Source organism: Saprolegnia parasitica, assembly GCF_000151545.1.
Source record: "Saprolegnia parasitica CBS 223.65 unplaced genomic scaffold supercont2.82, whole genome shotgun sequence".
NCBI lineage: Eukaryota > Oomycota > Saprolegniomycetes > Saprolegniales > Saprolegniaceae > Saprolegnia > Saprolegnia parasitica.
The window spans coordinates 124,011-147,639 of record NW_012156476.1 but is presented as its reverse complement, the minus strand read 5'-3'; the positions used below and the strand labels follow the sequence as shown (position 1 = coordinate 147,639).

At 57.7% G+C, this 23,629-nt stretch overlaps 11 protein-coding genes across 11 annotated transcripts; 3 read left to right on the top strand and 8 right to left on the bottom strand.

Annotated features, from left to right (window-relative positions):
- Positions 1 to 116: 116 nt before the first annotated feature.
- SPRG_12811 (hypothetical protein) lies at positions 117 to 825 on the top strand. The gene has a single exon (XM_012351594.1). The coding sequence runs from the start codon at positions 270 to 272 to the stop codon at positions 711 to 713; it is 444 nt and encodes a 147-aa protein (XP_012206984.1). The 5' UTR covers positions 117 to 269; the 3' UTR covers positions 714 to 825.
- Positions 826 to 1,431: 606 nt separating this feature from the next.
- On the top strand, positions 1,432 to 2,042 carry SPRG_12810 (hypothetical protein; the record flags this gene model as incomplete). Its single annotated transcript, XM_012351593.1, has 2 exons — positions 1,432 to 1,725; positions 1,789 to 2,042. The coding sequence occupies 2 exons, from the start codon at positions 1,432 to 1,434 to the stop codon at positions 1,954 to 1,956; spliced, it is 462 nt and encodes a 153-aa protein (XP_012206983.1). The 3' UTR covers positions 1,957 to 2,042.
- Positions 2,043 to 2,862: 820 nt separating this feature from the next.
- On the top strand, positions 2,863 to 4,657 carry SPRG_12809 (hypothetical protein; the record flags this gene model as incomplete). Its single annotated transcript, XM_012351592.1, has 8 exons — positions 2,863 to 2,869; positions 2,920 to 3,121; positions 3,169 to 3,271; positions 3,320 to 3,466; positions 3,509 to 3,878; positions 4,061 to 4,302; positions 4,352 to 4,458; positions 4,507 to 4,657. 8 exons carry the CDS (start codon positions 2,863 to 2,865, stop codon positions 4,655 to 4,657), a joined length of 1,329 nt encoding a protein of 442 aa, XP_012206982.1.
- A 199-nt stretch (positions 4,658 to 4,856) lies between these two features.
- SPRG_12808 (hypothetical protein) lies at positions 4,857 to 6,640 on the bottom strand (the record flags this gene model as incomplete). The annotated part of the gene is made up of 1 exon (XM_012351591.1): positions 4,857 to 6,640. One exon carries the CDS (start codon positions 6,638 to 6,640, stop codon positions 4,937 to 4,939), a length of 1,704 nt encoding a protein of 567 aa, XP_012206981.1. The 3' UTR covers positions 4,857 to 4,936.
- A 782-nt stretch (positions 6,641 to 7,422) lies between these two features.
- Positions 7,423 to 8,853, bottom strand: SPRG_12807 (hypothetical protein; the record flags this gene model as incomplete). The annotated part of the gene is made up of 3 exons (XM_012351590.1): positions 7,423 to 7,860; positions 7,910 to 8,534; positions 8,597 to 8,853. 3 exons carry the CDS (start codon positions 8,851 to 8,853, stop codon positions 7,423 to 7,425), a joined length of 1,320 nt encoding a protein of 439 aa, XP_012206980.1.
- Positions 8,854 to 9,049: 196 nt separating this feature from the next.
- Positions 9,050 to 9,443, bottom strand: SPRG_12806 (hypothetical protein; the record flags this gene model as incomplete). The annotated part of the gene is given in 3 exon segments (XM_012351589.1): positions 9,050 to 9,145; positions 9,185 to 9,257; positions 9,262 to 9,443. Coding segments are annotated over 3 exon segments (351 nt in total).
- A 1,035-nt stretch (positions 9,444 to 10,478) lies between these two features.
- On the bottom strand, positions 10,479 to 11,905 carry SPRG_12805 (hypothetical protein; the record flags this gene model as incomplete). The annotated part of the gene is made up of 2 exons (XM_012351588.1): positions 10,479 to 10,778; positions 10,856 to 11,905. 2 exons carry the CDS (start codon positions 11,903 to 11,905, stop codon positions 10,479 to 10,481), a joined length of 1,350 nt encoding a protein of 449 aa, XP_012206978.1.
- Positions 11,906 to 13,203: 1,298 nt separating this feature from the next.
- SPRG_12804 (hypothetical protein) lies at positions 13,204 to 14,891 on the bottom strand (the record flags this gene model as incomplete). The annotated part of the gene is made up of 1 exon (XM_012351587.1): positions 13,204 to 14,891. One exon carries the CDS (start codon positions 14,889 to 14,891, stop codon positions 13,263 to 13,265), a length of 1,629 nt encoding a protein of 542 aa, XP_012206977.1. The 3' UTR covers positions 13,204 to 13,262.
- Positions 14,892 to 16,077: 1,186 nt separating this feature from the next.
- On the bottom strand, positions 16,078 to 17,750 carry SPRG_12803 (hypothetical protein; the record flags this gene model as incomplete). Its single annotated transcript, XM_012351586.1, has 2 exons — positions 16,078 to 17,466; positions 17,511 to 17,750. 2 exons carry the CDS (start codon positions 17,748 to 17,750, stop codon positions 16,078 to 16,080), a joined length of 1,629 nt encoding a protein of 542 aa, XP_012206976.1.
- Positions 17,751 to 18,464: 714 nt separating this feature from the next.
- SPRG_12802 (hypothetical protein) lies at positions 18,465 to 19,009 on the bottom strand (the record flags this gene model as incomplete). The annotated part of the gene is made up of 3 exons (XM_012351585.1): positions 18,465 to 18,563; positions 18,610 to 18,753; positions 18,800 to 19,009. 3 exons carry the CDS (start codon positions 19,007 to 19,009, stop codon positions 18,465 to 18,467), a joined length of 453 nt encoding a protein of 150 aa, XP_012206975.1.
- A 529-nt stretch (positions 19,010 to 19,538) lies between these two features.
- Positions 19,539 to 20,368, bottom strand: SPRG_12801 (hypothetical protein). Its single transcript, XM_012351584.1, has one exon. The coding sequence runs from the start codon at positions 20,303 to 20,305 to the stop codon at positions 19,661 to 19,663; it is 645 nt and encodes a 214-aa protein (XP_012206974.1). The 5' UTR covers positions 20,306 to 20,368; the 3' UTR covers positions 19,539 to 19,660.
- Positions 20,369 to 23,629: the final 3,261 nt, after the last annotated feature.

Genomic DNA, 23,629 nt, shown 5'->3' with positions numbered 1-23,629 from the left:
ACTGGGTCAAGCTCTTCGAGAACCTCAAGGGGCAGCCACATCCACGACCTCGACGAAGAGCCGTCGGCCCTCCAGGTGTACGATCAGTTTGTCAAGCAGTACACGGCGACCCCGAGGCAGTCAAGGACGCGGAAGATGGTGTCGGTGTCGCGTTCATTGGCCGCGGCTACCTTCCGTTGACCAACGGCGTGAGCTTTTGCGACTTTGTGTGGGACTACTCCAACTTCAACACCAAGTACACCAAGGGCAACAAGGCGATCGGCCCCGGCATGCAGAAGAAGGACGGCATCCTCCGCTCGCTCGTGTACACGCAGGTGTCGATCTCGGGCCAGGCGCTCATCTTCGTCACGCGCACGGCCGGTATCAACACGTGGTTCTTTGCCGAGAAGCCGTGCAACCTCCTCCTCATCGCGTTCGTGTTTGCCCAGGTCGTGGCGTCGGTCATCGGCTACTACGGCTTCAACGGGTACCCGTCGGACCGTATCGCTGTCTTTGGCTGCGGCGGTGGCTACCTCGTGATCGCGTGGTTGTGGTCGATCGTGTGGCACTTCCCGCTCGACTTGATCAAGTTTGCGGTCAACTACGTCCTCAACGCCAACACGTACTCGACTACGGCCTTTGACTCGCGCATCAACGCCGGCCACCCGTCCATGTCGACCGCGCGTGTGACGCAGCACGCCCGCTCGGTCCGCGCCTCGCGCACGGTCGCGTAAGCCTGCTTGCAATCGCATTGTATAGAAATAATAAACGATAAAGGAAGTTTATTGCAAGTACATATTCCGTCGTTGATAAAGCACCACCTAATCGCAGTCTTCTCTTCTAAACACAAGATATCGGTCAGTGAAGGCAATCTGCGGACGAGCTTCGAACGCTGTATGCCGGCTCGTAGCTGTTGCAGCTCTGTAGCTTCGCCACTTGCTGCTTTAGATCAAACCGCGAGCGATGCCGTGTAAAAAGCCGCCGCAACCACCTACCCGGTACAGTACAGTGCAGAGAATGTATTTAGTACCTGTCCTCATGAAAGAAGACGTTCAGGATCCTGAAGACGCTGTGCTGGGCCACCTTGTCGCCTGTAGAGACTTGTACAGGACCTGTGGATCGATGGATGTAGTGCCGATGGATGGATCGATGAGGTAGATGCATTCGCATGCGCACGTAGTCGACAATGCATCAATATCGCAGCGCCACTGGAAGCACGGGAAGCCGACTCGGACGTAGGTCAACAGACGTGGCGACGTGCGGTGCCAACAACCGCCGTCCCAGTCGACCCGTCGCAGAATTTGATGCCAAACGGCGGGCGTTTCTGTTTAAAAAGGCGCGGGCGTTTAGGTTCATTTCCAAAAGCTCCATCCCATGCGTACGGTCCTTCTTTTGTGCTACGGCCTTGGCCTGACCATGGCAGCGACGCGGACAGGTGTCTACTTGCCTGGCATGTGGAGCCCTGAGTACACGACGTCGACGATCAACGGCTTGCCGACGTGTTCGACCAACGACTGGGTCGTCTCGGGCGCGACGTACGACGGCGTGTCAGCCTGTTCGAACGCCAAGTCGACCAAGATCTCTGTCAACCCGTTCCGTTGCGTGCAGTACAACGCGGCCAAGAGCAGCCACGGCATCTACGACTGCGGTGCCTGCTTTTACGGCTGGAAGTTTGCTCCGAACAAAGACGTTGTCTCGTACGAAAGTGCATCCAAAGCTGCGGGCATCCGCTTGAAGGCGTTCTTTGTGCCGCAAACTATCAAGAGCCTCGGCGACATGCGATCATGCTTGATGACCAACGATGCAAAGCTCGCGTTGCTCTGCGACTTTATTGAACGCGAGAGCTTGGCGCCGGGCGCCAAGGCGACGTGCGTCCAGAAGAACCGCGCCCGGTACGCATTTGCAAAGCCGCTTGTCGACGCCGCGCCATGCGCCGCGTATGCCGTCAAGAACAACCAAGTGGTCTGCACGAAGTGAGCGCGTTCGACATGTGTGGAACCGTCGAAACACTGTGTCCCTGGTTGTCCTTATCGTTTTAGTTGTAATCAATCCTTTCACATCCAGTCTTTGCGAGTAGTCGCTGCGTCACAACGGTGACAAGACGGTTCACGAGACATCACTCTCGCTCTGCAAGCGCATGCTTTTGGACGCTGTCGGCTACATTGCCGACGACTAGGAGTGGGACCAGTCGGGGGTGATGGAGCCGTCGACGGCGTTCACTGTGCAAGCCAAGCGACGCGCTTAGCGTATCCGGCCCTTCATCGTCTTCAGGGCACATTTGCCAACAGCCACGGTAAGCCAACGACGGACCAAGGAGTACGTGACAAAGTCTACCAGTGCTCGGTATTTTGCGAGTGGTTCTCGTTGCAGCAGCAAGCTACACTGTTCGTCCAACTGCGCGGTTAAATGCAACGTACACATTCTGTCGCTCTGCCTTTCAAGCGCCCCCGAACGACTTAGGAAGAACTAGAAGTACCCCCACCGCCTGCGCCGCACCGGTCCGGCGAGCGAATGAGGAAAAATAAAGGGATGGCTAGTCTGCGCATCTTTATAACAACCAAGATAACGCGTAACACATCCATATCGATCGGGGCGATAGCATCCGATCTTGCGTGCGCTCCTCGGTCACGTCCACCTGTCATTGTGGCGTCCTTACGTCCAAGCGCAGTGGACGTGTGATTTGTTATAAAGGTTATACACGTATTAATGACTATCGACAACTTGACAACCGACGAGACATCGCGTGGGCGAGTTTGCACTAGGGGTCGGGCACACATCTATTTTAAGATATGCACGGAAATAGTGTAATCACCGGATACAAGTGTCGTATCCGGTTGATGGACGGCTACGATCACCCGACTTTGCTTTTGTCTGTCACAAGCCATGCCAGGTAACGCGCCCGGCGAGCGCCGGGCGCTGGCTGACGATCGCCGGGCGTAGCGACGCCGTTGACGCCAGCCTTCCTCGCAGAGCTCAACGAGGCCTTTGAGGCCTCGCCCAGCAACGTCGTTGCGCGCAATGCCATGACGTCGACCAACTGGTACGACGTGGTCGTGGACCGGCGCGAGCTGCAGCGGCTGACGCACACGTTCGCCAAGAAGCTGCCGGACGCCAAGGTCTGCAACCAGAACGAGACGGGCCGGTACGAAGTCCCTCGATCCTTGCAGAAGGCCACACATCAGGTCGTAGCTGCTGGCTCTTTGCAGCGTCGACGCTGCTCCGTCGGGCGCTCCAAACGAAATATTCGCTGAGCCCTGACTTTGAGATTTCCCAAAATTTCTTCTACTTTTACGTAGGCCCTTGCAATGTATTAGACACTTGTGACAGCTTGGCGCCCTAGGACAAGCTCGAAAAGTGCAATTTCTTTTTTGAGAACATCCTTGCGACCGCCGACCGCAGTGTGGACGACCGCCTCGTCCATCATTTCCTCGCCGACCCGACCAACGACGGCGGGCAATGGGACATGTTGGTCAATATCGTCAACAAGGTACAAACCAAACCGTGCATGCATTGCTAGTACTGCATGTAGTACGGCGCCGTGCCCAAGAACGTCTATGGCGAAGCCAAGTGCACGGAAGACTCGGAGCGCCTCAACCTCTTTTTGAGCGCCAAGCTGCGCGACTTTGCGGCCGAGCTCCGTCGGTTGCATGCGTCGGATCCCAGTGCGCTCGAGGCGGCCAAGCGGCGCATGCTGGGCGTGTGCCACCGCATTTTGAGCATTTTTCTCGGGTCGCCGCCGACACACTTTGATTTTGAAGCCCACGACAAGGACGAGGTGTATGTGAGCGTGCTCAACTGCACGCCGCGATCGTTTCTCACGGACGTTGTGCCCATCTCGATGAACGACTATGTGAGCATCGTCAACGACCCGCGCCACGCGTACGGCAGCCTCCTGACGGGTAGGCACCCTCGTTTTGGATTTTTTGGATTTTTTGGATTTTTCTGGATTTTTCTGGATTTCTTTTGGATTTCTTTTGGATTTCTTTTGGATTTCTTTTGGATTTCTTTTGCATTTGTTTGCATTGCTTGGGCTCCTGTTGCCATGTTGAAACTTGGACATTCTTCAATGGTGTCCGAGTAGTCGACCGACTCGGCAACGTGGTCGAAGGCAACCCGATTCGGTACCTCAACTTGCCGACGACCGACCTCGCGCGGTATGCCAAGGCGCAGCTCGACGCCGACCTCCCCGTGTGGTTTGGCTGCGACTGCGACGCCGACTCGGAGCTCGAGGTCTACGGCGTTTACTCCAAGCAGCTCTACGCGATGGAGGCGGTCTTTGGCACGCAGTGGAGCATGACGAAGCGCGAGCGCATGGAGTACCAGGTACACTAAACATTGTCGTCGCCGCTCGCAACGACATGCTATTTTTCAGAACGGATCCATGACGCATGCGATGGTCTTTACGGGCTACAGCGGCTCGCCACTCCCTACGAAATGGAAGGTTGAAAACAGCTGGGGCAAAAAGCGTGGCGATGCCGGGTATGCGACAGACATATTGTCTTCTTGTGCACATGCCACGTGGTGTAGATATGACATTATGACGGACGCGTGGTTTGACGACCACATGTACCAAGTCGTCGTGCTCCAAAAGTTTCTGGACCCCGAGCACCTTGCGCAATGGCGTGACGGCACGCCCCTCGTGCTGCCCGTGTGGGACCCCATGGGCAACTGCTTGTAGCCGCATTAACTCGTCGCACTTGATCCTTGCAAAACAAATACCAACAGGATAATTGTGGCGAATCTCGAGATTCCGAGGTCCGCATTTTGTCTGTGTTGCTGTGTACACTGGGGTGACTACTCTGTAGGGACCTGGACGGCGATTAGGGTTAGATCTGTGTCTGCGTCCGTAGCTAGTGCGCGTATCATTGTTCAATCAGCTCTTCTTCTAGCACGCCTTTTAGCGACCGCGGACGCGCAGGTACAATAATACACAGATTCGTTGTACTACTCAAGTGTCCTAGACGCCGTAGACAAACTGCTGGAGGCGGAGCCACGGACTTGCCGCGCTGTGGCACGACCACAAATGCGGGTAGCTCCCGCTGTCCGTGGCCATGTCGAGGCAATAGCCGTTGTGCTTGGCGTGGCGGAGTTGCTTGGTCGTGGCATCGTACGCCCATTTCTGGTTGACGTTGGTCGCCTCGCATGCGTACAAGTGCACGGCGCCGCCGTTGCGCGCTTGGTATGCATCGAGGCACTGGCCGACGGCTTCGTTCTTGACAAGGCCCGTCGTTGCGTCGACCATCCAGAAGGCCTCGCTCGCGTTGGAGTTGATAAAGGTCACTTGACCGCTGCGCAGCGCGGCCAAGGCGAGCACGCCATTGGTCAAGCGCGCGCGCTGCGTCGTCGCCGTCACGATGAAGCGCTGGTTGTCGTTGTTGGCCACGCACCCAAAGACCTGGACGCTCGGGTCCGTCGGGTTGACGTCGAGACACAGGTTCGAGTGAGTCGCGTGGATAACCTTGTTATCGATGACGCGCCACTTTTGGTTGCCGTTGCTGCCGTCCCCGCAGTCGTACAGATGCACGTGAAACTGGCCATTGCTCTGGAACGCGTCGAGGCACCGATTGTCCGCATTGTTACTGCGCACTTGCTGCGTCGCGGCGTTGAACGTCCAGAAGCTACCGGCTTGGTTGGTGTTGGCGACCGCCGAGAGTGCGTTGTTGACTGTGGCAACGACCAATCCTTTGGCCGTGACGAGCTGGAAGGACGCGCGGAGGTTGCCCGTCGACGTCGGTAAGGCCGGTGTCGGAGTCGGAGCCGGTGTCGGTGTCAAAGCCGGCGCTGGGCTGGCGGGTGCCGGGCCGCTGTTGTCGCCGGCAAAGCTAAACTTCCACTCGCCGCGCTGGTTGGCAAGGCCAAAGCTGCCTTCGATCGAGCCAATGACCTTGTGCGGGTTGTCGTGAAACATAAAGTACGACGGCCGCTGCCCGCCCTTGCCCTGGTTCTGGATCCACGCTTGGACTTTGTTAAAGTAGTCGACGGCATTCGTGTAGCTCGGCACGTGGCCGTTGAGCGTCGGGCCCGCGTGGGGCCACCCGGTTTCGACAAGCTCAATGCGCTTGCCAGGAAACGCAGTTAGCATCGCATTCCAGCGCGTCTCGAGGTCCGCGATCGGGTTGGTCTTGGAATCTTCCGACGCGCCAAAGAACGGGTAAATGTTGACGCCAATGACATCGACGGCGGCCGCAAGACCGCGGTTGCCGAGCCAGTCACCGTCCGTTTGGACCGATCCAATCAGCACGTTCTTGCTAACACCGGCGTTGACGAGGCTCGCGCGCACCGACTCGACCTTGGCCCTGACCATGTCGAGGTTCCAGCCGTTCATGAGGTCTTCGTTGCCAACATAGACGATCGGGACGCTACTGGGGTGGCTGCGGAGGCCCGCAATGATCGCATTGACGTCGGCCGCGATCTGTTGGTCGCCGGCCCGCAGCCAAACGCCAGCGTGGATGGTGAGACCATTGGCTGCCGCGAGCTTGATGGCGTTGGCGCCGTTCCAAAAGTGTGTATCGTAAGTGCGTACAAAGGAGAAGCGCGATTTGATCGTCTGGAAGTGCGTACCGGCGTTGCCCGGGTCGTACGAGTCGTAGCAGACGCCGAAGCTGCGCACCGCCACGAAGAGCGATGCAAGCCAGAGCGACACGAGCAGGCGTCTCGTCATGGCGGAGAAAATGCAGTTGTGGCGACCACCACCGCGCTGGTGGCAGAAGGTGTGTCACGATGGCAGGTGGATCCGCCGACGACCGATCACCGGCCATGGCAAGCCGACGCGTGGACACCAAGCGTGTATCCTGGTGGTATGCGCCAGCGACGTATTGGCCGCAGGCGTAGGTGGCAGTGTACTGCTGCGCGACGGCTGCCATCGCTGCCATCGGAGGCTCGGCCACGGATGGTATCTTTCATTTGTGCAAGGTATCAATTGCCGTATCCAAGTACACTTGTCCCTGACGACATCAAGCTTGCGACTACAAATATGGCCAAGTCTAAAGGCACTCGAAAACACTCGAGAGTCAAGATCAGATGAGCTGTCCTGGGAGACAGGTCCTCTGCTTATCTTGTTGCTGTGGCGGCCGATGGACGATATAAGCGAATTCGGCCTCGTGCTAGCCACAGAAGTATCTAGGCGGCTGGACTGATGCCAGCATGGGTCGCCGACCACTGAACGACGCTTTGCATGACCGCGCCCTTCACGATCAGCTAGCACCAATGAATGTACTGAGATGAGTCTGACACTGACACTACGGGCTCGACGTCACAGGCATATCTGGACCCCTCCTTTCTGGTGCACCCTCGTTTTCACTGGCACGCACGGCTGATGTCGAGATGCGCTGGATACGATCTCTGGCCACAAACTCGCTACAATTTCAATAGGAAATCGGGTGGTCCTCGCTGAACAACTATACTTCTGCACTCTAGTACTAGTAGCCAAGAGTATCTAGCGTGTTAGACAAGTGCAAACTCGGTCATGTCCATCTGCAGCAAGAGCTGCAGCGCCGCGTTCAGCTCGTCGCGCGACGGGTACACGGGCAAGTCGATTCGGTTGAAGCACGCATGGGACCGCGGCAGCATGCCGGGTTCGTACTCGATGGCCTTGATCGAGAAGGGGCAGAGCCGGCCGTCTGTGCTCGTGAGCCCTTTGAAGCCTTGGACAGGTACGTGCGTCGAGCCCGTGGCAAACTGGAGCAGCTTGGCACGCTCCGTGTTGGTCATATTGGCGACGGCATCCCAGAACCACGACAAGACGATGGCGTCGGTGGTGGTAAAGACGGCCGAGACGGAGGTATACTGCTTCCAATCATCGACGCTGATGTCGGCGATGCCGCAGAGGAGGAGCTCGAGCTCCTTGTAGTCGAACGGCGCGAGCCACTCGGGCGGTAGTACCTAAGAGCACGCCATCTGTGCTACTCGACTTGCACACGTTGAGGGCTACCTCGAAAAAGCCGGCTAGAAAATGCTCGACTTGGCGCTGGATGCGCCCAAAGAGGATGTACTCGGTCATCACTTGGACGTACAGGGCTTGGTTGTCGACGGTGACGGCCATGGTCTCGCCGCCGGGCACGAGTGGCACGACATGCTGCGCGTCCATCGCGACAGTAAAGTCAAGGCACAGCGCGGCCACGTCCGGCGTTGTCTGTACGTAGAGCAAACTCTTGTAGAGCTGCTGATCCATGAATTGCACGTCGAGGAGCGAGAGCGGAAGGCCGAGAAGGAGCTTGTACATGGGTGTGCAGAGGTGGAACGGAAGGACTTGGCCGTCGAGCAAGGCGCGCCCGAGCAGCCGGCCGACGCAGCGATACCGAGCGGGTCGCACCGACGAATGCGGCGCGATCGTATACTTGTAGTTGTCCGTGGCCACAAAGAGACCCGCGCTCTCGTCCAAGATGGCTTGGGTGAGCATGGTGTACCACTCGCGCTGGAGGCCGCCGGCATCGACGCCGATCTCACCAATGAGCTCGATGCGGGTTTGTGCACAGAGCTGCTGTAGCGGCAGCTGCTCCAGCAGCCGCATCGAGCCGTCGAGGAGCTTGCCCCGGTGCACCGAGAGCTTGGCAATGCTACTCATATTGCATCAAGATACGAGATCAAGGCGTCATGAGAACTGCGACGGTGTGCATACCTCGCGCTCGGCAACGCGTCGAGCTGTGATAGAAACCACAAGTACTTTGTCGAGAACGATGACGCTTGAAGCGCGGCGAGCTGCGGGACAAACCATGCTGGCCACGGTGTCCCGAGAAGCGACATGGCGGCTCCGTCGTGCGGCTGCCGCACGCGCAGAATCGTGAGCTCGAGCTCGAGCGCGGCTTGGGCCGTCTCGGTATCGATTGCAATCTCCACGTCGGCCCGTGGCCGCACCACGTGTGGTATGAACGACATTGCGCTCCACACGACGTGACCAGTGTGCGCATCCAAGGTCCGCTTCCAGTCATGGCGGTGCCTATGCGACTATCGTTCCACCAACAACTTTGGTATTGGGATCGTTCGTCGTACGTGGCAGCCTCTTGCGCGAGAGATCGCTGCAGTGGTGGGCTCTCGAGGTCTGCCAAGTCATGATGAGTAGAGACGATGGTGCTCATAAGAAGTGGCGAAGAGTACCTTTGGCCGAGTCGCAGAGCACGCACGTCGTCGATACCTCGGCATTCTCAAAGGCGCACACGAGGCAGCGCCACTTGGCGGCATGAGCCATCCTATCGAGCCGCTATGAGACCGCGTTGGCGTATCGCATTGCGCACAGCTCTTCAATGTCTTGGCGGTTCAGACCGTGGATTGCACCAAGAAAGCTACGTGGCGATCGGTGAGGTGCCATGTCGATTGGCGAGATCATACTCATTCGAGAGGAGCGGGCGACCAAGCGTAAAGGGCAGCGGCTTGGCCATGAGCTTGAAAATGCAAAAGTACACAAAGCACGCAAGGCAAAGGACGATGATAGCCATCGGGATCACGGCCTGTGTGAGGTAGTTGGCCATCGCGCTCGCTCGCCGCTGCGGAAATGACAGATCAGATATTGCCGAAGTCCAATGTGATTGGGTTCGAACTTCGATATATGGCCAATCCATGGGCGAGAACTGACTGACCAGTCGTAGTTCGAAGCCATGCAATGGAAGAGTTGTCCTCCCGTGCGAGCTGCATCTTTAACCTTCGCATGCAGAAGCGGAGGCCGCGAGCGAAGGCCCTGGCAATAACGGCGCATCGCTTCGTTCGGCGAAGTAGAGCTACTACTACAGCATTGCAAGCTGGGCCACTATTTTAGGTGCTTGCGCAGACCACGACGCTGCCAGTGTCGTTGTAAGAAAGTTGAAGAACCGCCCCCGAATAATGGAATTCACTCGAGTTTTCACACTCTAGTTCGGTCGGCGGCGGTCGTCACGAGCAAGGGAAGAAATCTTCCTCACCGCGACTTGTGTTGACGATGTCATATCCGGTAAGACTGCCATACTAGTACTAGGTTGTGAGGAACAAACTGCTATGGAATGCGAGCAAGGCGTTGCACTGCGGCGATGTTGCCTTCTCTCGGTGCATGCTCTGTACCGACGCGCTGGTTGCGGTTAGGGTGCACTGCCTAAAATACGATTCTGCCTCGTTGATGCGTTGCAGAGAGAACCCAAACCTTTGCCGCTACACAGCGAGCGAACGGTGCCACATGAACGGCAATCGCCTCCGAGCTCCGAGCTCCGTCGAGGTGCGTCCCGAGATTTTTTTCTCTGCCCTGGGTGCCTAGTAATATCGACGAGCGACCCGTCCGCTCGCTTGACTGTAGCTGGGCCGCGGTGACGGCTGTTGTCGAATGCCCTGGTTTACAAACAGGATGACCAACGCGACTGTCGAAGACACCGTGGTATCTTTCATCAACACGACGCTCCAGATGACCTCCAATCGCGTCCGTCTGATTTCGCTCCGCCATGGCTCGTGGTTTGCGCAACACAAGAATGCGTCAACGGCAAAATACATCAATAAGTCCTAACTGTGGTAGATATTTGTCCTCGAATGCACTACTCGATCATTTAGTAGCCAATCTTGAAGATCTGGTTCGAGTTGTTGTCAACGCACGACCAGACCTGGACGGCTTCGCTCCAGTTGTTGACGTCAGCGTCGAGGCAGATGTTGGAAAAGCGCGCGTGGATGACCTTGGCGCCGTTGAGCCGCCACTTTTGGTTCGAGTTGTTGCCGTCGCAGTGGTAGACGTGCACCTTGACGTTGGGACCGTCCATGTACGCGTCGAGGCACTTGTTGGCGCCGTAGTTCTTGATCTGCTGCGTGTTCGCATCGTACGTCCACTTGGTGGAAAAGCGCGCGTGGATGACCTTGGCGCCGTTGAGCCGCCGCCGTTGAGCCGCCACTTTTGGTTCGAGTTGTTGCCGTCGCAGTGGTAGACGTGCACCTTGACGTTGGGGCCGTCCATGTACGCGTCGAGGCACTTGTTGGCGCCGTAGTTCTTGATCTGCTGCGTGTTCGCATCGTACGTCCACTTGGTGAAGCCGTCCCAGTTGTTGTCCTTGGCCGCAACACCGCCATACCACTCGCGGAGCGCCTTGCCGCGGCTCGTGATGAGCTGGAACTGGCCGCTGGGCTTGTCGTCGCCGCCGCCGCCGCTGCCGGGCGTCAGGGCCGAAAAGTCAAACTTGTAGTTGCCGTCGGCGTTGGCGACACCAAACTGTGCTTCGAACCCGCCCTTGGCCGGGTTGTCGTGGTACATAAAGTAGATGGGGTTCTCGCCGCCTTTCGAACGCGACCACGCGTTGACCTTGTTAAAGTGGTCGACCGCGTTGCCCCAGTTGGAGACGTGGTTGCCGTTGTTGCCACCGCCAAAGGGCCAGCCCGTCTCGGTCAAAAGCAGCTTGTTGCTGCCAAACCGGTTGGCCATTTGGTTCCAGCGCGCGTCCAAATCCAAGATCGGATTCGTCCACGAGTTGGGCGACGCGCCAAAGAACGCGTAGATGTTGACGCCCATGATGTCGCACGCGTTGGCCAAGTCGGGGTTGTTGAGCCAGTCGCCGTCGGTCTGCACCGTACCGACGCGGACGTTGATGCCGGCGGCGCGGAGGCGGCCGCGCACGTCGTTGACCTTGTCGCGCACCTGCCATTGGTTCCAGCCGTTGCTGATGTCTTCGTTGCCGACAAAGACGGCCTTGACGATGTGACCGTGGCGCTTGCAGCCGTCAATGACCGCGTTCACCTCGGCGTTGTAGTCCATGCCGTTGCGGAGCCAGATACCTGCGTAGATGGGCAAGCCGTTGTCGCTGGCCGCGTCAATCGCATTCCGGGTCGGGTTCCAGAGGTACGTCTGGTACGTGCGGACCGCCGAGAAGCGCGACTTGATCGAGCGAAAGTGCTTGTCAATGTCCTTGGCGTTGTACGTGTCGTATGCGACGCCCATGGCGGCCACCGTGTGGCAGGCGGCGAAGAGGAAGAGGAGTGCACTGCGGAGCATGGTGGAGGTAAATGCAAAACTGAGAGCTGAGAGGTCGAGAGGTCGAGAGCGAGTGGCTGTCGAATTCCAAGTGCCAGCTGGTGCACCGTGCGTCGCCGTCGCAAGGCCCGAATCCATTGCGACGGCCCCGATCACTTGGTCGCGTGGGTGGGGCCAAAACCATCTCTTGGGTGCCACGGGGCCGCAGTATACATGTTTCAATAGGATTGCTGTCTTTTTAATGGGGCCCCCTACCTGTCGCCCGTTACCGTAGACCAAGTGGGGTCGTAGAACAGCAATCTCAGGAGCAGCGTGGTACCGCGCCTCGAAGGCTCCGCCGGCAAAGTGCCTTTGCGGGTGCAGTGGCAGGTGCGGCTGCAGCGAGGACAGCACCGGCGTTCGACTCGCAGTAGTATGTACGACCTGGATGCGTTCCACAGACTCGTCGTTCGCCATCTGGCAAGCTACTTCGGAACGTCTGGGCCTCGCCGTATTTCTCAGGTGCATTCCGGGACACAACAACCGACCGACCGGTGCATATCCATCCATTCCCGTGACACGGACGTCGGTGTCTTGCACGTCGAAACGCTGTCTGGCACTATATGTTTCTCGAGGTGTTGGCATAGTACACGATGCGACGCCAGCGCGCACGCCGCACCACTACCTCGCCGCAAATCCCAGTCCAAAAGCAGCCAAGTGAGCCCGGCGTCGAGACGATCATCGTCGTTGCATCGTCAAGGCGTGCATTGCCCCAGCACACAATAACAGGAAGGCACAAGGCAGTGCGTGAGGGATGCAATCGAGCGACAACCTCAACAAAAGGTTCGGACGGGCGCGTGGCGTAATGCACCGATTGCGCTGAAATCGAATGTGCATCTCCGCCTCTAGTGGACTCTGGGACGAGCGATGCGACGAAGACGTCAGCAATGGTATGTACTCGACGTGTGATGCCTCTTCGATTCGAAGCCCCTTCGATCTTTTCGCGCACCCGTGAATTTATCTCGACTGCCCAGGATATAAGATATCGTCGTAACGCTGGCGTAGGTGGAAAAACTACTTGTAGCATACTTTGTTCTGGCATGGAACCTTATCCGAGCTACCTATCACTCTCCATGACGCAATGGACGTGTACAGTATATTTACATTTATGCGCAGACCCGGGTTGCTACAAGCTACAAAGGGGCGGCTAGCTCTGTACGATGTGAAGGACTGCCTTGTGAGACGGTCCCGCCCTTATTTCCCACTGCGAACCACCTCCTATTGTCGCGGGACTTAGTTGGATCGGACTGTGATTTGCATTGGGAATGAAAAGAATTGCAGTTGAAGGGCATAGAATTCGGGTGTGAAAAGACTTCAAGATTGCGTAGTACTACATACGTTAGACTTGGAACTCGAACTGCTGGTACTTGGCCCAGACCGCGCTCGCATCATGGCACTGCCACAAGTGCGGGTGGTCACCGTTGTCCGAGCCCATGTCGAGGCAAAAGCCGTTGTGCGTCGCGTGGCGGAGCTGCTTGGTGCTGGCGTCGTACGACCACTTTTGGTTGGCGTTGTTGCCGTCGCAGTCCCACGAGTGCACGACTGCGTCGTTCTTGGCCTCCCACGCGTCCAAGCACCTGCCGTTGGCTTCGCTTTTAACAATCTTCGACTTGGCATCGAACGTCCAGAGCGCACTCGGGCTCGGCCCCTCGAGAAAAAGCACGTGGTCGTTTTCGCCCACACCGAGCGCGCGGTTGAACGCTTGGGACTGGAGGCGCACGTGTTGCAGCGCGTCCGAGACGCGGAAGACCTGGTTGTCGTTGTTGCCAACGCACGCGTAGACTTGGACGGCTTCGGTCGGGTCACTCGGGTCGGCGTCCAAGCAGAGGTTGGAGAACCGAGCGTGGATGACCTTGTTGTCGACGACGCGCCACTTTTGATTCGCGTTCTTGCCGTCGCACGTGTACAAGTGCACGCGCGGGCTACCCTTGCTATCATAGTACGCGTCGAGGCACAGATTCGCGCCGAGGTTCCGCAGCGTTTGCGCCGACCGGTCGTACGACCAGAGCGTAAACACGTCTTGGTTGTTGTCCTTGGCCACCGCCGCGCCGTAGTACTCGCGGAGCGCCTTGTGGCGGCTCGTCACGAGCTGGAACGGCGAGCTCAAGCGCTGGTCGTCGTCGACAATCGGGGCAGGGCCAAAGTCGAACTTCCAGTTGCTGTTGGCGTCGGCAAGACCAAACTGCCCTTCAAACCCGTGCTTGCGCCAGTTGTCGTGGAACATAAAGTACATGGGCGCCGCGCCGCCGTTGCCCGCGCCGACCCATGCCTGGACCTTGTTGAAGTAGTCGATTGCGTTTGCCCGGTTCGAGACGTGGTTGCCGTTGTTGCCGCCGCCGTGGGGCCACCCGGTTTCCGTGAGCATGACCTTGTTGCCACCAAAGGTCTGCGTCATCGCCTTCCAGCGCGCGTCCAAATCCGCGATCGGATTCGTCCACGAGACGGGCGACCCGCCAAAGAACGCGTAGATGTTGACACCGAGGACGTCGCACGCGTTGGCGAGGTCGCGGTTCTTGAGCCAGTCGCCGTCCGTTTGGACAGACCCCACCGGCACCGTGATGCCCGCCGAGCGGAGACGGCTGCGCGCGGCGTTGACCTTGTCCCGGATCGCCCACTGGTTCCAGTTGTTCATAAGGTCTTCGTTGCCGACGAAGACGGCTTGGAGCGTGCCCGGGTGGCGGTAGTGGCCGTCGATGACAGCCTGGAGCTCCTTGTTGAAGTCCATGCCGTCGCGGGGCCAAATGCCAGCGTACACGGCGAGGCCGTTGTCGGCGCCGGCGTCAATTACGTTGCGCGGCGTCCAGAGCGACGTCTGGTACGTGCGGACGGCCGAGAAGCGCGTTTTGATGGTGCGGAAGTGCTTGTCGATGTTGTTGGCGTCGTAGATGTCGTAGCAGACGCCCATGCCGGCGGCGACGACGTGGGCGACCGCGGCAACGACGACAGCGACCACTGCGAGTCCGCGCATCGAAATGAAAAAGTGAGACCACCTCTGAAGCCAGACGCGAAGAGACAGCGTCGACCAGATGCCACAATCGTGGTGTATCTATCGGGTGATCTGGTGGTACGACCCAAGAGCGGATCTGGCGACGGTTGTGGACGCAGTTGACGGCCATGCACGCTCGATACAAAGCGGTGCTGCAGACCGACGCGTGCGAATCGACCTGTGATACCGGAGTGCCGGTGCGGCCAAGGATGTTCTTGTGGCTGGCGCCGCCGGCCACCGCGCGTCGTGACCAGTGCCACGTTGGTCCCCATCTGGTCTTGTGCCGGCCGGTGGGCGGAATGGCTCAACATGTGTTTCCAACCGACGGTGGCTAGGGCTGGCCCGCGTTGGCACAAAACGTCCAAGTAAAAACGGGGCCACCGCGGTACGAGTGGGTATGGCAGAGCGCGCAACACTTGTCGGCTCCGTGACTTTGTCATGAGCGAGGACGAGGGCGGTGCGCAAGTGTGGTGACGACGGGTGCTTCGGACAATCGTCGTGGGTGCAATGGACCGTCGATGTTGGAACGATTGGTGCGGGCCGGTTGCTGCAACGAACTGCCCTGTCCTTGACGCGAGCGCCAGACGACACGCGGGCGCAATCGCACACGTATCCCTTGGCGCACGATGTACCAATAACTGCGGACACTGCGACGGAGAGGAAATTTCGAGCGCGTTGCAACGTCGCACGGCGCATTGCCCACCGAGCGATCCAGTCAACAAACCCGCAGCTCCCCACAAAATCCTGTGTTCAAATACTGTACTGCCTCCTGGAACAAAGTCTGTATATGATGTACTCTAACGTGAGAGGTGGGCCGGCTGTCGCGGTAAAAGCAACATCGTCAACACATGGACCATGCTGTCGGGTTGGCGGCATGCGGTGGCACAATCAATGCCACACCGCACAACACCACAACACGGCCTTCTTGATTCTCGGTGCTTGTGAGCATAACGAGCGGGACACAAACCAAGCGCAGAGTCGTCGGACACTGGGCTTGAACCGACCCGTCACTGGCTGTTCGTTTTTCCCATCGAGTCCGTCAAATTCCAATCACAAGTCATTTTCATTTCGGAGCACGATCCAACACATTGTTCTTCGCTTTCAAGCAAAGAGATTTGACTACTACTGCTTATCGTAGTGATCTTGCATGCAAAATACGGAGCGTCGCTTAGCTTTCTTGGGCGAACTGCTGGAACTTGGCCCAGTAGTCGTTGGCGGGGTGGCACTGCCACAGCTGCGGGCGGTCGCCGTTCTCAGACCCCATGTCAAGGCAATAACCGCTGTGCTTGGCGTGGCGCAGCTGCTTGGTGTTGGTGTCGTACGACCACTTTTGGTTGGCGTTGTTCTCGTCGCAGTTCCACGAGTGGACACCACCCCCGTTCTTGGCCTCCCAAGCGTCCAAGCACTTGCCGTTGGCCGCCGACTTGAGCAAGCCCTTGCCGTCGAGCGTCCAGAGGGCGTTCGTGTCGCTTTGGATGCTGCCTTGCGGCGACCGGAAGAGCACTTGGTCGTTGGAACCGACCGCAAAGACGCGGTTGAAGCTGCGGACCGTGAGCGCGACGCGACCGCCGTTGCCACTGCCGCCGGTCGAGATCTTGAAGACCTGGTTCGAGTTGTTGTCGACGCACGCCCAGTTCTGGACTCCTTCGTTCGGGTCGTTGGCATCGGCGTCGAGGCAGACGTTGGAGAAGCGCGCGTGGATGACCTTGCCGCCGGCGAGGCGCCACTTCTGGTTCGAGTTGTTGCCGTCGCAGTGGTAGAGGTGCACCTTGACGTTGTTGCCGTCCATGTACGCGTCGAGGCACTTGTTGGCACCTTCGTTCTTGAGCGTTTGCGCGTTCGCATCGTACGTCCACTTGGTGAACGCGTCGTTGTTGTTGTCCTTGGCAGCGAGGCCGCCGTACCACTCGCGGAGCGCCTTGCCGCGGCTCGTAATGAGCTGGAACTGGCCGCTGGGCTTGTCGCCGTCGTTGTTGTTGTTGCCGCCATTGTTGTTGGGCGGGTTCTTCTTGGCGTTGAACTCAAACTTCCACTGCCCATTGGGCTCGGCCAGGGCAAAGTGTCCTTCGTAGCTGGGCTTGCCGCGGTTGTCGTGGTACATAAAGTACGTCGGGAGCTCGCCGCCCTTGTTGCCGTCCATCCACGCCTGCGCACTGCGAAAGTAGTTCTGCGCGTTCTGCCAATTGGCCACATGCGCGCCGACGTTGCCACCGGCGTCCGGCCAGCCCGTCTCGGTCAAGAGCACCTTGTTGCCAAACCGGTTGGTCATCGCAGTCCAGCGCGCGTCGAGGTCTTTCACGGGGTTGTTCCACGAGTCCGGGTGCGACCCAAAGAATGGGTAAATGTTGACACCGACCACGTCGACGTGGTCGGCGAGCCACGCGTTGTGGAGCCAGTCGCCGTCGGTCTGGACCGTCCCGATGCGGACATAGCCGAGGCCGGCGTCGCGGAAGGCGCCTTTGGCTTGGTTGATCTTGTCGAGGACCGCGCCGGCGTTCCAGTTGTTGGACAAATCTTCGTTGCCGACAAAGACGGCCTTGACCGTGCCCGGGTTGCGCTTGGTGCCGTCGACGGCGCGCGGAGGTCGGCCCAGAAATCGACGCCATTGCCGCGGAGCCAGATGCCCGGGTACATGGCAAGGCCGTTGCGGGCCGCAATGTCAATGAGGTTGCTGTTGTGCGTCCACGTCTGGTACGTTCGGACCGCGTCGAAGCGCGATGCAATCGACGCAAAGTGGGTCGACGCGCTGTCCGAGTTGTACGCGTCGTAGCAGACACCGCGGGGCGCACCGAGGGCGGCCGCCGCGAGACAAAGCACCGAGAGCACGGCGCGTGGAAGCATACTAGTATCGACTTAGGAGTGTTAGAGTACTGGCTCGTGGGCAGTCGATGCGAAATCGGCAATGTCGACAACCGCGTGCTTGGGCAAGGTCGACGGCGCCGGCGGCGTAATGCTGCGACATGTGGTATATTCTCTTAGAACAATGGATTGGTTGTCTTTACTATGCCGAGTATCCCGGTAAGATTGCGGAAATGAAAGACTAGGAAACGTTGTTTAAAAAGAATCACCCACAGTTGATAGTGCAGCATGGCGTTACGTGCCGACGATGTAATGCGATCGGCCAAGCTTGGGCGATTCGGCGCACTGCCCCTTGGCCACTTGGTGCATGCTGCGAGCGATAGAGGTTGGGAGCGCGCCTCGAAGAATTCAGTGTCGATGTCGACGCCGGCGTCAGGTCGTAGGCCATGAAGGATCGGCTTCGACTTGAGTCCATGGAGGAAGGCCCTTGACTACGTACTACACCTTGTGCGCAGGTCCTTGGCGCGGTCACGACCCCGCACACAACGGCGGCTCGTTGCTAGAGGGTCGGTCGTCGCGCGGTGCTGAATTCGTCCCTGCTGTTGCGAAGCGGCCTCAGCCCGCGCTCGCGACAAGTGGCTGTGACGTATTTCCTCATCTTGCACGCTTGCTGCTGTCGCAGCTCGCCCTCCGCAATCTCCACCGCCCCGATTTATTCGCACGTAATACATGTGTACTATATAGATACCCTTTGTCTCAATGCTCTAGCGCCCATGCGAGTGCAATCGCTCGCTCGAGCATGGTCGCGAGCTCGGGCCGCCGAGCCAGCCGTGCTTTCGCCGTCGCCAAAGACACCTACGTGGCGTTACAGCTACGAGCCATGCGTTCTTGTTGTGTGTACCCATTCCCGCCGTCGGCTAGCAGCTTCCGACCATGCATCAAACTCGCGCGTGACGTGCACGCCAAAGCCGTGCAGGCGGCAGGGCTTGCCTTTCGCCGTCTCGTAGTCGACGGCGCCGAGCTCGCCAAGGATGTCGCCGTGCACCTAGTCGCTAATGATACGATCGCCAAGATGAGCAAGACCGTCGTACCCCGGCCTCTTCGGCGAGCTCACGCGCTGCACACGCCTCGGCGGACTCGTCCGCGTCCCAGCCGCCCTTGGGCAGGATCCACTGGTCGGCTTGCTTGGAGCTTGAGATGAGGAGGACGCGCGCGCCGTCGGCCGAGAGAGGGACGGCGCAGACGACAAGGCGCGCGTGGCCATCGTAGCGCTGCAGGTCGCGGCCCGACCGCGAGGTCATGGTGCACCGATTGGCGACCGCCATGGTTTCAATACCGTAGTAGTTGGTTTCGTATATGGCACCAATCATCGACGCCAACGGCCTTGCTTTTTAGCCAATCCGAGTCGTGTAACGGTGGCACGTAGAGTTATCACATTTAACGGAAACATTATAATAGAAGACGTTGGCCAATCAGCGATGCGCATCGTCCGGTAGCCAATGGCGTGCGACGATCCTAACCGTCGGGTTGAAGTCCGCTTGAAGTGGCCACACATCGAGACGCGCGGGCGCGTAGATGAGGTGCGCTTGCAATAAAGATAGAGTGACCGTTGCGTGGGCGTGGGCCCGAGACGGTATTCGGCCATGCAGCTTTTCTACAGCAGTATGATGCATCAACGCGGTGTGGCATGTTGAAGTTGCGGTTTTCCGCGGTATCCGGATAATGGACAGTGGTCAGAACAACTCTTTCTTCGCGCGTAGCCGACCCACGCACGCTGTGAGCACGAATCGTTGGTCTTCCACATTATGTATTCAAGTGTCAAATGAAAACGGTGTTTCTCTAGTCGTAGTTGTACAAAGGGCATACAAAACCTTGCCATGGGTTGACTTTTGTAGAATGATGACATGTTCTCCACCGAAAAAGAGAAGAAAATCTGCATGGAGTCTCCTCTGCTAGGGCTTACGGAAGAGAAGACCGAGAATGCGAGGCACCGTGCGACGATCGTCGTTGTCAAAGTACTCGCCAAGTTGCGCCAACACCCAGCCGCGCGCCTGCGCTGCCGCCACAAAGTCGCTCGTATGGTGCGTAAAAGCCGTCACGGTTTGCTTGGTGCCATCATCGGTCTCAAAGCACGCCTTGGTGCCTGCGTACTGCTTGAACGGGTGGAGCTCGCCGACGTATACGAGCCCGCCGGGCTGGAGCACTTGATCGACCTTTTCAAAGATCGGGTCCAAATGCTCGATGTGTTCGAGGACGAGGCTGAACGTCACAACGTCGACCGAGCTTGGCGAGGCAAACGCGTTCCACGATGGCGCGAGGAGGTCGCCTTGCAGAAACTGAACGTGGGAAGCAGGCACCTTGGCGCGGGCCACAGCGAGCATCGACGCGGTGAGATCGACGCTCGTGAGGCGGCGCGTTGTGGGTGCGAGCCAGGTCGAGTTTTTGCCCGTGCCGCAGCCGAGCTCGAGCACGTGCTCAAAGGTGGTTTGCTGTTCGAGGAGGAAGCGCTGGCCGACGAGCGTTTCTAAATCGCGCGTCCGGTTGGCGTTGGTGTCGTAGATGGCGGCCCACTGTGAGTACGCTGCTTCTACGTTCATGCTGATGGCGGTCGAGTCAATTGCAAAGTGCGCTGTAGAGAGATAGCCGCACTACTCGTGGTGTGACAGGCCAAAACAATGGTCCACCTTCACTCACACACTCGTCTCTCCCAGCACCAGCAGAACATCGGCTGCATGTCTGGAGCATCATGAACGGAGAACCACACGTTGTGTGCTGCCGTCTGTTGCATCGCGCCAGGTGGCACGAGTCTTCAAGTTGCGCTGATTGTTTCTTGCCATGGTTTCTTGTGGGCCCAGCAAGGCGGCTTGTGGCATTGCTGCCTGGAGCTCCGTAGCGAGTAGCTGTTATTTCATGGCATTTGATGCAACAGACTACAGGACGACGCATCATGGCTCCAGAGAGACGACCATGCGAATGGTTTGCAGTAGCAGAGAAGGGCGGATGATGAAAAGTTTTGAAAAAGTTTTAAAAACGTTTCGTAACACGCGCTCGATTTCTTGGCCATCGCAGATGCGCCACTTGAAATGCACGCGGTGCCCTTTGGACTCGATCAGCAAGGGGCTGCACAGAGATTGCACAGAAAATGGCACGTCCCCCGCGTTGATATGCGAGGCACGAACCTTGTATGAGCTAATTCGTTTGTTGTCTCTGAGATATCCCACCGTAGTTGAAAGTAAGGCTATCTTGGCGTTGTGTTGTAGTCGCTCCAAGCACCGTTTTTGGTGGTGTGTGTGGCAAGGTCGGACAAATCGACGACCATCAGTTTATTGCCGACACGCCCACCCCTTCATTCCATACAAGAACAAGGCCCAACTCTCTAGACTCGGACTGACTATACAAATGACATTAGCATCGAACAAACTACTACACTGTACGCGGCCGCTTGGCCCCACGCTTTGCGGCACCCGGACGAGCCGCCAGTTGTGCCGGCCGGGGTCCTCGCGCGACTGTTCATCTTTCTCCGTATTCCTCGGAAGCCTTGAACGTCACTGTGACGACGACCATGCTTGCGACGATGGCCGACGCGTGTCCAATCTGCTTGGAGAGCTTTGCACCGCCCACTGCAATTGTCTTGGAGCGTTTTTAGCAGTCATGGCTTTCACGTTCCGTGCTTGTGCGACTGGTTGGTCATCACGTCACGCTGTCCAACGTGCCGCGGAGCGCCCGGATCGATCGTGCTGCATGTTCTGTCGTAGATACATCTTGATGAGGTGCACGATCATGACTCGGCTAACAAAGATACGACGGCATCAAGGATTCATTTGTTAAAGTCACTGAACCACATTGATGTGGGGATCGTCAACAGATCCGTAATCGCGGGCTCCTTATGCACGTTGACGGTGCGGCATCTACAGTGTATCACGAGAGCGAAGTTTCCAGCAAGGGGTAGGGTTGTGAGCTCACTGGTTTTTGACGCCTTGTTCTACAGTATCCTGCTGGTGATGGAATTGAGCCGGCGCTTTTTCCCAGGATTTTAGCGGCGACAAAAGAAGGGTCTGGCTAGAGCAGGCATGTACAGACCCCACGTCTACATTGTACGCCGCTAACACTGCATCCTTTCGATCCTGCCAAAACGAGCCAGGTTTCCGGGGCCATGCAAGCATACAATGTCTCGAGTCATCGTGCAGATCACATAGTCCTTATCTATTGATTCTCTGGGCGAAAGCTAAAGCGGAGAGACCAAACGAAAAACCTCTCTGCCACGAAAAAACTCCAATTAAAAAATGTATCATTGAGTGGCGGCGATTATCGATCACATGCCCTCCAAGACATGCGACAAGCCTGGTTGCTTCACCTCAGATGCGTTTGCACACGTACACAAAGTACACTCTCACTGTCCTCGCCTTTGAATCTTGACAACGCAATCAATATTCAATTCATCGCGTCCGCCAAGGCGCTAGTAGCCACGTCGCCAGTCACGCCCTCGCCACTGACGCTGGCATGCTTCAACGACGGCTTCAGCGTTCCAGCTTGCACCCGTTAGGCTCAGGCCACAGCGCATTTGGCTGCAATACGGCATGACGCTCAAGTGTCCCATCACACCCGCGCCTGGACCATCTTCAAGCGCTGCGCGCAGCTGCTCCAGTTCCGATCGCATAATCAACTTTGAGAGTTTGTTTAACTTCCTGGCTTGGCTCTCAATTGTCTTGTGGAGGGTACGGCAGTATAATGGAGTGAAAGGTTGACCACAGCTTTCGCCACATACATGTATGTTTTAGTTGTGGCACATGTACTTAGATGTACCGAACTCGATGGCTCGATTGCTGGTATACAATGCCTGGTACCAGGCTCGGTGGGAGACGCGCGTCTGGCTGGATTCATCATGCAGTGCATGTCTCCTTGTAGATTCTAAGTACGTTCGCACGCACGCCACACCGAGGATTGTGCCCAAACAAAAAACGTGTGGCTTGCGGTACTTCCAGAGGGCTTCAGTGGTCGTATCCCAGGCACGTGCAGGCGGTGACAAGTTGAACCAATGCTATCGTCTTCTCTTCGGACACGCCGGACACTGCTTCGTAACAGCTAAGAACGCGGACGGAGCTTTGTGAGTGACGGTCGGTGCGGGTATCCAACCAGCGAATCTGTTTGCGAATCATTTTGCTGTGGCACATCTTTTGGCTTCCTTACTAGTCGCTTCCGCCTTCATACCACGTTCGAGTCAACAGCGGTGAGGCCTCCATGGTGTATCTAGAGACTTGACATCTAAAAGCTCTTTAAACACGACTATACCGACTCTAGTCTGCTGAAGATCGTCGTGCGAGAACGTCTGATAACAACCACCCGTGCACCCGGCGAATCTAAAAATAGAACGAAAAATCACATGTTTTCTTTCCGTCGCCTGTCCCACTTAATGATAGGGCAGGAATGGTCACTTTGCCTTTAACCACGCCTTTGACATGACGTCCCGCCACACGACGAGCGATGGCATTCACTTTATTGCGTCGGCCAAAGCACTAGTGGAAGCGTCGTCTTTGTCTCTACGCCCAGAAGCTCGCCCGTGGGACAGCCCTCCAACCGCGCTCGGTCTCTTGCCGGTCAGTCTCACGGCGTCCATTGGCTCGGGTCAAAGTGTCCTTGGCTACTTTGTACAATATGACATGACGCTCCAGTGCCCGATCACATCCCGCGCCTGGACCATCCACAAACGCTACTCGCAGCTGCTCCACTTTCGATCTCAGTTGGCAAAGCTTCACGCTGCGTCTTCGTCTCCTTCACTTGCCCACGTGCTCAAGCTGCCCTTTCCCAAGAAGGCACTCGACTCGGAGAAGCCGAGCGTCATTGCCGAGCGCATGCAGCGCTTCCAGATCTTTGTCGAGCACGTCTGGAGCTTGTACGCGAGCTGTGTGGTGCCGATGGATGGC